Genomic DNA, 12,490 nt, shown 5'->3' with positions numbered 1-12,490 from the left:
CTAGTGACCCCTTTCAAATAGCAAACCTGAGTGTGGACCCCCCCCCTTATAAATTAAAAACACTAATATTTAACACCATTATAAATGCTGGATGCAAAGTGGGGTTTAGGGTGGAGGCTGACAGCTTGTGACCCCCCAGTTTGAGAACCTCTGCCTTAGAGCTATTGCCTTTTGTAAGAGGCATCTTAACTAGCAGATGTATCTATGGAGGAGTAGAGTTGCTTCTGTGTTTTCCACCAAGCTAAAATAATTCTCATGACAATGCCTCACTTCTTTTCTGACTACAGTTTTAGTCCATGGATCCCATGAACTCATCCTTCCCTCCTCTGCCTAATCATCCTGTTATGAAAGTTGCATAACTTAAATTACATTGCATAATACCAGAAGGGAGTATAGTACTTTAAACAGGATTGCAGGAGAAAGTGAACTTAAGCCAGTGTTCTGGTGGCTTTATCACCAAACATGATACAGGGGCAAAAAGGTACTCAAGAACATTATATACCTACAAAAGGTAACTATTGCTGAGAGGAAATCAAATACTACATCAAAATGGAATTGGCCAGGAACCCTTTAGGGACCAAAGGCACATTACAATACCTGCCACTACTGCTTGAAGCATAATCTAGTTCCAAAACAGAAGTAACATGGTAAATCTGTGTGTATTTACTTTCATGGAACAATGTACGCTCTACCTTGGATTCACCAATGCTGCCTGACTCTTCATAACTAAAAAAGCACAACACTGATTAAAAAACTAGGATGCTATTAAATGGGTTTAACTTAACTGATAGGTCTTGAATTGTAGACTTGGAATCATCACTGAGTAGATGTTTCAGTGGGAGGCCTGCAGGGATCAGTTCTTGAACATATGCAATTTACTATTAAGGCTATGGAAGAAAATAAAATCACTGAAAATATTTGCAGCTGATAAGTTGGGGAAGTGATAAGTAAGTAAGAGAACTATCACTGACTCGAAGCAATCTGCATCACTTGGTAAACCATGCATACAAAGAATTTTAATACAGCTAAAATGTAAACATACATATAAGAACCAACAACAGGCCATAGAAACCTACTGGATGGGGGACTCTTTCTGGGAAGCTGACTCTGAAAAAGATTTGGGGGTCATGGTGGATAATCAACTGAACATGAGCTCCCAGTGTGACACTGGGCAAAACAGCAAACTCCATCCTGGGATGCATAAAAAGGGGAATCTTCAGTAAAAATAGAAGTTATTTTTCCTCTGTGTCTGGTGCAATCTCTGCTGGAATAGTATGTCATGTTCTGGTGCTCACAATTCAAAAAGGATGCAGATAAATTCAAAAAAGGGTTCAGAGAAGAAACTGTTAAAGGATTAGAAAACATGCCAGTGGTAGATTCAAAGAGTTCACTCTATTGAGCTTAAAGAGAAGGCTAATGGGTGATGATTACAGTCTATAGATTTTTACACGGGAATAACTATTTAATAATGGGCTCTTCAGTCTAGCAGACAAAGGCCAACATGCTGCAGTGGTTGGAAGTTGAAGCTAGAGCACTTGACTGGAAACAAGTAATCATTGGAACAGTTTACCAAGGGTCATGGTGGAGTCTCCATCCCTGGCAATTTTTAAATCAGGTTGGATTTTTTTCCCCTAACATTCTCTAGGAATTGTGAGTAAAAGCATCTGGCCTGTGTTGTACAGGAGGGCAGACTAGATGATTGCAATAGTCCCTTCTGACCTCAGACTATGAATGAGGTGATTTTCTATGGAGGAACCCACCTCTTCTCTGGGACTTGAGCTCACACTTTACCCTGAGATTTTATTATTTTTATTTTTAAAATTCCAACCCATCCCCAAAGGGATCAGTTACAGAGCACTTGGTAATCTCTTTTAGCTGTGTGGGTTGGTTTTGTTTTTGAGGTTGCCAGAGGGCAAACACAGTTTTTTGCTAATCCAATTTGCTTTTTAAATTAGCCATCAAGCTGTTATGACTGTTCATTGCTTTGATTTCAAGTATTAGTATTAATTCTAGAAATCTGGGTGCAGAGATTTGATTGCTCTGCCTGTTATACTCCACCATGATAAAAGCATCCACCCCAGAAGAATTGTTGAACACATTGGCACAAAGGAGTTACAGCTGCAATGAGTTTAACACACTTACCAAGAAATGGAAATTAATTTAACATCACCTTGGCAGGGAGATGGATTACATGACCTGTTAAATCCTTTTAGGTTCGGTCACTTGGTTTTAGGTATTTATTTTAGCACTCAGACAATTGTGTCCTGGTGTGATTTATTTATTGATCAGACAAGATGATTCCTGCTTCTAAAGTAATTAAAGCATTACATTTTGTCTTTTCACTACAATACTTAGCATATTAAACAAAATTTAGGACTGTTTCACAAACAGGAACTATATGGAAACAACCAAGGTTATCTGCAACATCTTTGGAGAAGCAACAGAAGTAAAAATTAAATAGCAAGCTCTCCAAGGAGAGAATTTAGACTACACCACCACCCTTCACAAGAATATCCTCAAATTTACATGTGTTTCACCCAGCAACAACTGTAGGTTAAGCTACAACAGGAACTTCACACAGCACATCTAAAACTTACATGTGCAGTATAACTGCTTCTTAATTCATGCAATTACTCAAAGACAGACTGGAACATTTCTTGTCCCACCTTGATGTAAATTTCTCTCTCTTCGTCTGTCATAAGTGACACTAGCTCTGGATTGTCACTAACTTCACTGTACAAGTGGGCCTTTCCAGCAACCATTACTGTAGGATCCAGTGTTTCCTGCTCCTCTTGTTCCAAGTCACTCCCTGCTGCTTTAACTACCGCAGGTTTTGCATGTTTGGCCTCCTCCTCTGATTCACTGGTGTCACTTTCTGACTCAAGCAGTTTGTTTTTGGCAAGAGGAGGGGGATGAGCTGTGCCAGAGGAAGACTTAGATTCATGGATGAGAAGAGTCCTTATTACTTCATTATCAGGAACAGCTTCCTTAACAGAGTCATCAGTTTCTTTGGATGTTTCTGTTCTCAAAAACAAAAGAGCACCAAATAAGCCACACACGATTAGCATGTAAACAGACCCGTAATTTGCCACTTGAACAATCCTACTTGTTTGACAATTGCAATCAAAGGATAAGACGTCTTTCACAAGTGAATGGAATGAGTGTTTCCCTGTTCATTTATAAGTAGGGTATATGAAGTATATTAAAATGGGTTGGAGAGCGATGGACAGTAAATGCACCTCCAGCCCTCCTTTAAAATAGAGAGTGCCACCTCAGCTGTAGTTATTGTATCTGATATTGAACATACCTGTTTCAAAGGTTTTCTAGACATGGCACCCTGGCTGCTTCTATAATTCAGCACCAGATGTATCAGTTAGGAAATAAAATTAGATTTATGTTTGAAATATAGCTTCTTATTTAAGTTACCTTAGAAGCATTAAGCCAGTAAAGATATTTTTTTGTAATTGGATCTGGCACATTGTATAACTGTTACTCCTCTACTGAAAAATTCTGAACAAGATCATATTTGATTAAACTGACCTACTTTAATGGTTTGTTCTGTGGTTAATACTTGTTTCCTGATTATCAGTAGATTGCCCTCCTCAGCCTTATGTATAGAACAGACCCCTCCCCCGATATAACATGAATTCGGGTATAAACATGGTAAAGCAGTGCTGGGGGGGGGGGCAGGGCTGTGCACTCGGGGAATTTAAGCAAGTTCGATATAACATGGTTTCACCTATAACGTGGTAAGATTTTTTGGCTCCCGAGGACAGGCTTATATCAGGGTAGAGGTGTATTCCTTTGTCTTCAGATCTTTCTTTGTAAATCTAATCCAAACCTCATGTTCAGCTTTTGGAGTCGGAGGCCAGCGTTTTCAGAAGCGATCAGTGAATAAGGTGTGTCTCAAACTTGGTGCTCCAAAAGGGCCCAGTTTTCAAAAGAGTGCTCAGCACTTTTTGAATGTTAGTACACTAAATGTCTCTAGGTTAGGTGAACATGCTGAATCACTACTAGCATCTGAAAAATCTTGTCCTGTATAGATTTATATTTGTAAAGGTCAGAAGGAACTAGTTAGTATAAACTAATCTTATCTCCTATATATCACCGATCATAATGTCTGATTGAGTTAGAATGCATCTTTTATAAAGATGCCCCAACCTTGATTTAAAGGCTTCAAGGGAGGGCGGGAACAAAAAAAACAAAACAAAAAAAAAAACCACACACACCTCATTCCTTGGCAAGATTTTCAAATGGTTAGTTACCATCTTATTTCCAGCTTGAATTTATCTAGCTTCAGCGTCCAACTATTGAATCTTGTGAAGCTTTTGTCTGCGTGCTTAAAGAGCCCTCTATTCGCAGAAGTCTCCCTACATAGGTACTTGTACAGATATTTATATCCCTAAAGCAGCGTTCAGTTTCCTGCTATTCCCAGATTTAGAAGAGCTTTACAAAGATGTATTGTTACACAGAATACATCGTTCAAGAAGATATTTTAAAATATAAGGCTACTAAAAGATTGGGATTTTTCAGAACTTGGTGCCTAAAGCAAGGTTCTTAAGTCTGTATTTAGGTACCTACATGAGGACAGTTTTCAAAAGTGCTGAGTATCCACCAGCTACTAAGGTGGTGGTCAGGAGATAATTAATTACAGTACATTCCTAACTACATGGACAGATCAAAACATGACCATACATTCAAATGTTAGGGTCTCAAACTTTGTCTTACCAATATTGGAGTCAGCTGCATATGAAGATGCTCCTTGTACAGTACTGTGTGTCATCCATATAGGATGTTCTTTAGTCACTTTTTCCTTCCCTTTCTTCTTTGGTTCAGAATCTTGGACATCAATGACCAAGTTTTGAACATACATATTACCGACAGATGAATTCTTGTTGGCCCATTTCTCAGGATGGGTACTGGAGTCCAGGATGCTTGAACACACCTTCTGTTCAAAGCTGAAGGAAAAAAGTTTAATTCTTGCTTCCAGGATGTCACTTTCCCAAACTCCAGGGTATTTAAAAGCCCCCCCACAAAAACACACCACCACCACATCTCTTAAATCAAGGAAACTAACACAAGATTAAATTTCAGTTTGGCCAGCTACACGATATCTTGAGATAAAATTATCTTCTCCCCAGCCCACGATTAACGTGTGTGGTTCTGAGCCCTTAATAGCTGCGTACTCTTTTCTAGAACACATTTTTGGATCAAGTGTATTGTCAGGATTAATATCATAGTTTTCACTGGACAGTAGAGCGTGAAGAGAACAAGAGTAGCCCAAATTAAGAGAGAGAAATATAACAAACTTTTAAAAAACAAGAAACTCCCCCCAAAGTGAAAAAAAAATCTGAATTTGAGAGGTAAATACACACATTTAATAATTGGGAGTTTTTAAGAGTGCCATACACTACAGATATGCCAAACATAACAGGTCTGTATGTTAAACAGTTATGGAAAAAAAAAAAAACAACACAAACCACTCAGGCACAATACAAGACAAATAGAGTAGAAAGAACAGTGACACTAGAATGTTGCACAGAAAAGGATTTTAGGTTTATTTATTATTTTCTATGCACTGAACTTGGCATTTATTAAGCAAGAACTTGTTGCAGTGCAACATTAAAGAGACTCCATTCTAGACTTTGTAAAAGGATAAAGTTTAGAGGAGACAAAGGAGTTGTTGGGCAGGTGTGCAAGAAGATATAAATAGGGATGGCGACAGAGAATGCTGAAAGTGAGTAAGAAGTAAATAGCAGTAGTCAAGAAGTAAGTGTTAGGAAAGCCTGCCAACGAGTAGTTTTGGGGGGGCTGGAACTTTAGAAGTTTAGAGAAAGAAGCAGTAAGATGTGCTTGAGGACCCGGGAGTGCAGGAAAGGAGGCAAAGGAGAATCAAAAGTCATATCAAGGCTGTGAGCTTGGGTAATAATAAGGATTAAGAAAAGAAGAGAGGATAGGGCTTAAGTGGGAAAGTTAAAAAACAAAACACAAATAACCTGTCATCTAAGCAAATATGGGAGTTAAGTAGTAATGGTATCAATGATGAGGTACAAGTCATTCATGGAAGATAGAGGGGGAAAAAGATGTAGAGAACCATGGGAATCAACACAAAGACTTCAGACAAGCAGAAAGGGGTGTGTGTCGGGGGTGGGGGGAGAGGAGGGAACAAAGTTGAGATGGGAATAACGACATACCATGTCAGAGGGAGCAGAGAGATGAGAAACATTGACATGGGTTGGGGGGCGGGGAGGAGAGTGGAAGAGGCCTTAACTTGATCAAGCAACAGTTATCGGGGACTTTCTTGAGAGTAATGTCTGTGAAGTAAAGTTGGAGAAAGCCACATGGCAAAAAGTTGGAGGGGAAATGTTAGAAACTATTGAGTGCAGAGTAGTAGGAACAGAGGCTGAAGGGGAACAGGAAGAGGAGGGTTCTGTGAGAGTGAATCCAATGGAGTTTTAAAGAGAGGAAAACAAGGGCTGTTTGAATGTGGAAAGGAAAGTGAGACGGGGATTAAGATCAGGAGTGGAAGGAGTCAGGAGCAGGAGAGCAGATAACTGGGTTGGAGATAATAGGAGAAGGAAGAGATTGGCATGAAAAATGAGATGGAGGGAAAGAAGTGAAGGAGAGCCTAGCAAAGTGTGTTAGTTCTAATTTTTTAAGTAGTTATCACGATCTTAGGCAGATACAGAGAAGGAGCAAGCTGGTAGTTTTAAGGAAGGCACAGTGACGAAAAGGTGCCAATGTTTAGATGCACAGGAGTCAGAACTAAATTATGTAAATATAGGCCTTAGTGGCCTTTTGAAAGACAGTTCATTATTCTAGTCAGCATGATTTTACCTCATCATCTTGGGCCACTTTCTGTCCCCTACTTACATGGGAAGTAAGATTTACAAGTTTAGTTTAAATTATGCTCTGGAAGAAGTGAGCCGGAAAAGATTGTGTTTCCATAAGTTATAACATGTTTTGAAAAGAGATTTCTCTTCATACCTTTCTGATAGCTCTGGAATTTCTGTTGGCTGAGGCTCAAGCAAATCATGTGGTAGAACAACATCTTCAGTCTCGCGCAGCAGTGCAAAGATGGGTTCAATCTGTTCATTAAATTTTGCTAGCAAGGTTCGAGCATCTCGTTTGGGAAGCGCAGAGGCATCCTCCTCAACTTCAGCATTGCAGTAGGTGCAGCGGAAAGTCTCTGCAACATTACCCCCATTTGAAATTCACAGGTTAGTAAAAGATACAAAAATTTAGCAGTGATCTTTGCCAAGGAGTTTGCTCCCCCAATGAATAAGACTTTTGAAGAACAACTCAATTCCATGCTACAACCATTTATTGAAGAGACATAGTCAACTTGAAATCCATTAATCTCAAAAATTTTTCTTAAAAAGGAGTTGCTGATACTAGTCCTGCCTCTGAATCCTGGGGAACAATGAAAGTTTTACAAACACATTTGCCTCTGATTTTGACACACTTGTTGTGTAAAAGACCCACAGAGACTACCAGAGGAAAGAAATTGTGCATGTGGCAACATCTTCTGTATAGTCAATTTCTTCTAATATCTTATACTCATTCACTCATCTTAGATGTAACATGGAACAAGAGGTAAAATATTTTCAGGCAGATTTGATGTTTAAATTGACAGTGTCCTTTTAAACACAATGGCGCTATTTCTAGCTGAATCCTGCAGTGAAAACCAGTACTTCTACCTCAAGGAACCTGTTTGAAATATATAGTCCTACTCTGAAAAGTTACTCTGAAAAAGTGTCACCATCAGCCGCTTCCATATTTATTGTTTCAGTGATTACAGATAAAATCTGTTCAGTTTACAAGTCAAGGATTTTGCCAGCACACAGCCGTGCAAATTCCCTTTACAATCTCAAAATCAAGCTTTGTTCATTCTTTCTGATTCATTCATCCTTACCAGCTACCCAGATGTTTATAGTGTAGGTGTCAGATTGCCATTGCATCAGACCTCCCAATGCCTTGTCCTGTGAATCTGAAATGCAACTTCTGGTTCAGTTGGCTTGAAGAGGAGGCAGAAACTCCTGAGTTCTTATGTCAGCTCAGCTCCTGACTTGCTCGTGACTTTTGGGAAGACACTGAACCTCTATATCTCAGTTCCCTATCTGTAGAATGGGGATGCTTATATCTCCCCCTCTGGCGTTAGGAAAATTAGTTAATGTTGTTAAAATATAAGATTTCAAATTGTTTTATTAATACTTTATGGCATCTTGCCTCTGGATCTTCATGCATTTATAATCATTAAATTAATTTAACCTCACAACACCCAGATGAAATGGGCAATTTACTTGCTTTTTAAAAGGTGAGGAAATTGAAGACACGTAAAACTTGGTTAAACTACTTGGCCAAGGTCAAACAGCAAGTCCATAGCAGAGCTGAGACTAATTTGAATCCCAGGGCTGCATTTTAGCTACAGGAATACCCTTCCATGTCACCACAGCTCATTCCACAAGCCCAATAATTTCCTTGTACTTTTTTTTTTTTTTTTTTTTTTTTTTAGGGCAAATGTCCAAAAACATAACCCAACCAGCCTGGTTCTATTATGAAATTTGCACAGGTCCAGACACATTTAATGCTGCCAACGATTTCCTGAAGGATGAGAGTGGATGAGCAGTCTAGCTGGCATACCTGTGAATATGTCAAACAGCTGATTTACTTCCAGGTCTGTGTAAGTGCTGAAGCAAGACGGACACTTGAAGGAGGACCTAGTAGTTGAATCCCGCTCATCTGCTTCTATCTTCCGGCGCACATGATCCAGTTTGTACTTAACCACATCCACCAGCACCTTGTAGTTGATGTAGTAGTAATTATGCCTTGTACTCTTCCCGTTCGGCCCTGTTTCAACCCGCATGCGCAGCTTGACAAATTTATCTGCCTTGAGTGTGTTAAGGACAGTGCGCAACTGTTTGCGTTCATACTTGAGCAGTAGCAACAAGTCATCCTCCTTCACACAGGGGTATCGGATCAATACATCAAGGACCAGTGCGTACTCTACCCCATAGAAGCCACGCACCATGTATTTGGCCAACCGTTTCAGTGCTGCTGGGACTTCCGTAATAACATCTTGATCTCCCATCAGTAACTAAACGATGTCAGAAAGAGGAGTGTTAGTATATGTAATACTGACAGATCCCAGTGAGCAGGATTGAACCTAGGGCCTCTGGAGCTTAGTGCCTGAGCCTCTACAGCATGAGCTAAAAGTCACATGGCTATTAGCTAAGGCTGTAGAGCAAACTCAATCTTTCTCTCTAAGTGGTTTCGGTACCACTAGATGGGACAGTACACCACACCCAGGAGGTGTGAGTTACAAATACAGCCTACTCAATATGAAGTGTTTTGTGAACCTTTGGATAGCTCAGACTGGTTCTAAAGCAGGTCTTCTGCAATGCTGCTCTTTCAATAGGAGTCTGAGTCTGTGTCTACATTCTGTGCAATTGTCGTGAGGTTCTGATCAACCCCATCACATCTGGCTATTAAAGCTTATTGAATGCTTTTGGGCCTAGCTGTGTATTAGTGAGTATCCATGCAACAGATGCCCCCTGCTGGGTAAGAGCACACAGAAGAAAGGAAGGGAAAAGGGGTTAGAAGAACTCCACAAGCTTCCTCTGACAAGATTTTCCCTTGAGCTATCTCCTCTGGGGGTAGACATGGGGGTAGGATGAGGACAGGATTTTGGTTTCTAAAGGTCACCCACCCAGGGCCGGTGCAACCATTTAGGCGGACTAGGCGGTTGCCTAGGGCGCCAAGATTTGGGGGCGCCAAAAAGCAGCGCCCCCCCCCCCCAATTTTTTTTAACTGGTTAAGCGGCCGCTCCTGCTGGGACCGAGCGGGCAGCCCAGGGTGTCCCCTGGGTCAGTGCGCCGCCGCGGCAGCCAGCAGCCCAGGGTTTATAGGGGGCAGGCTCTATATGTTTGCGGTGCTCGAGTACCAGCAATATTCAGCGCCGGGGGCCCTGCTCCAGCAATATTTGGAGCTGGGTCTCTCCCCCGGCCCTGCCTGGATCGGGCCCCGGCCCCCGCAGGTCTCCTCCCCCCACGCCCCGCCACATTCAGTGCCTCACAGAAAGCAGCGCAGCGTCTCTCCCCTGCCTGCTTCTGTTGCTGGAGGTAGAGCGGCTCTCGGACGAACTGTTGTCTGATGCCCCAGGGTCCTAGTGCCCCCATCTCCTGCTGGCAGGGCCGGCTGCCCTTACCCTGTGCTTCTGCCCTCACCCTGAGCTGTCCACACCCAAACCCTCAACCTCCGACACCCTAATCCTCTGGCATCAGCCCTGAGCCCCCCGCAGCATGACCCCTCATCCTCAGCCCCAACCCTCACCCCCTGCACCCTAATGTTCTTTCCCAGCCTGAGCCCCCCTGCAGCATGAACCCCTCATCCTCAGCCCCACAGCCCTCATCCCCCACCCCAGCCCTCTGCCCTAGCCCTGAGCCCAATCCTGCATCATGATCCCTCATCCTCAGCCCCAACCCTCAGCCCCTGCACTCCCTCCTATCCCAAACTCCCTCCCAGAGCATGCACTCCGTCCCAGAGCATGCACCATCTCCCCTTTTCACCACACTCCTTCCCACCCCAAACTCCTTCCAGAGCCTGCACCCCTCACCCTTTCCAAACCCCCCCCCAGCCTGCACCAAACTCCATCCAAAGCCTGCAACCTCCTGCACCCTAATCCCCAGCTCAGGACCTGTACCCAGAGCTCCCCCAGCCCCTCCCAGAGCCTTAGGCAAGTGGGGTGTGGAGTTTGGGGGGGCAGGTTCTGGCACCACCAAAATTTCTACAACTTGCCACTCATGCCTGGGTCAGCGTGCCACCGGCAGCCCGGGGTTCCACTGCGCAGTGCTGCTTCACTTCTCCCACCTCCCAGGCTTGCGGCACCAATCAGCTGTTTGGCGCCGTAAGCCTGGGAGGAGAATTAGAGCAGGACCTGCTAGGGGAGGACGCGGAGCAGAGGTGAGTTGGGGTGGGGAGGTACCACAGGACTCCTCAGCCCAGGGGGTGGGGAGCTTCCGCGGGGGTGGGGGGCACACTTCAGGGCGAGGAGCTGATACAGGGTTGGGGGGGGCGCAAGGTGGAAGTTTCGCCTAGGGCGCGAAACTTCCTTGCACCGGCCCTGCACCCACCCCACCTTTAAGACTACTGTTTTCTTTCAGCTTGTGTTGTAGATCACACCAATTGGAATTCAGGTCTGAAGCGAACATTGCATGTCCTGTCCTGGAATTTACTGTGTACAAGGTTAGTGAGAAGTCTCTGCAAGTGTCATATGATCTCTTACAGTTGCCAACCCTTCCAGTTCTGCCAGGAGTCTCCCAGAATCGGGCTTAATCTCCTGGAGGCAACTGAAGCCAATCCAGGAGATTTTAAACTGCTAAAGGTCTGACAGCACAGCAGGGCTAAAGCAGGCTCCCTACCTGCCCTGGCCCTGCACCACTCCCAGGAGCAGCCAGCATGTCTGGTCCGTACACAAGGGAGGGTCCCTGCACACTGCCCCTGCCCGCAGATGCTGCCCCCGCAACTTCCATTGACTACTGTTCCTGGCCAACGGGAGCTGCTGAATCAGCACTGGGGGCAGGGGCAGCAGACAGAGCCACCTGCACCGCACCCACGGGCCGGACATGCCAGCCACTTCCAGGAGTGGCGTGAAGCCAGGGCAGGCAGGGATCCTGCCTTAGCCCTGCTTCACCGCTGCTAGGGAGCCACCTCAGGTAAGCGCTGCCTGGCTGGAACCCACCCCCACTCCCTTCTGCACCCCAGCTTTCTACCCTGAGCCCCACACCCTAGGTCAGAACCTCCTCCCATAGCCAAACTCTCTCCCAGAGCCTGCACCCCAATCCTCTGCCCCAGCCCTGAGTCCCCTCCTGCACCCAAAGTCCCTCTCAGAGCCTGCACACCAACCTCCTTCCCCAGGCTCAGCCCAGAGCGCCCCCCCCGCCACTCCAAACCCCTTGGCCCCAGCCCAGCGCCCACATCCCAACTCGTTGCCCCATCCCAGTGAAAGTGAGCGAGGGTTGGGGAGAGCAAATAAATGAGGGAGGTGGGATGGAGTGAGCAAGGGCAGGGCCTCATGGAAGGGGTGGGGCAAGGGTGTTCATGTGATTAGACAGTTGGCAACCCTAGATGTTTAACATGCCTCATGACACCATTCCAAGGGATAAACACAAGAGGGCAGCATTGAGACTGAACTATAAGGCTTAATGTGGCATTTTCCATCTTCTAAATGCTTGACTTTTGTCCAGATTGCAATGGTCCCCAAGGGAATGAATGTTCAGCAACCCAGAAGAGCCGGAACAGAGGGGTTAGGCCTATTCCAGCCTTCCCCCAACATACCCGTATAGACAGGGTGCAGTGTAAGACTGTTCCACTTGCCCATAGCTACCAAGGAATACTCCTTGTGAGAGGGATGTTCCCTGGCAGGATGGTCTGACTGGTTTCTAGCACTTGTACATGACACTAATTTGGGGCCTTTGTCACAAAATCAGTC

The 12,490-nt window shown here is 44.4% G+C and overlaps 1 protein-coding gene across 1 annotated transcript; it reads right to left on the bottom strand.

Annotated features, from left to right (window-relative positions):
* Positions 1–2,343: 2,343 nt before the first annotated feature.
* Positions 2,344–10,115, bottom strand: LOC116835385 (general transcription factor IIE subunit 1-like). The gene is made up of 5 exons (XM_032798205.2): positions 10,076–10,115; positions 8,644–9,097; positions 6,988–7,189; positions 4,729–4,958; positions 2,344–3,019 (listed from the first exon to the last, which is right to left on the bottom strand). The coding sequence occupies exons 2-5, from the start codon at positions 9,089–9,091 to the stop codon at positions 2,631–2,633; spliced, it is 1,269 nt and encodes a 422-aa protein (XP_032654096.1). The 5' UTR covers positions 9,092–9,097; positions 10,076–10,115; the 3' UTR covers positions 2,344–2,630.
* Between the last annotated feature and the right edge of the window lie 2,375 nt (positions 10,116–12,490).

Source organism: Chelonoidis abingdonii, chromosome 5 (assembly GCF_003597395.2).
Source record: "Chelonoidis abingdonii isolate Lonesome George chromosome 5, CheloAbing_2.0, whole genome shotgun sequence".
Classification (NCBI taxonomy): Eukaryota; Metazoa; Chordata; order Testudines; family Testudinidae; genus Chelonoidis; species Chelonoidis abingdonii.
This window is presented reverse-complemented; position numbering and strand designations above follow the sequence as displayed.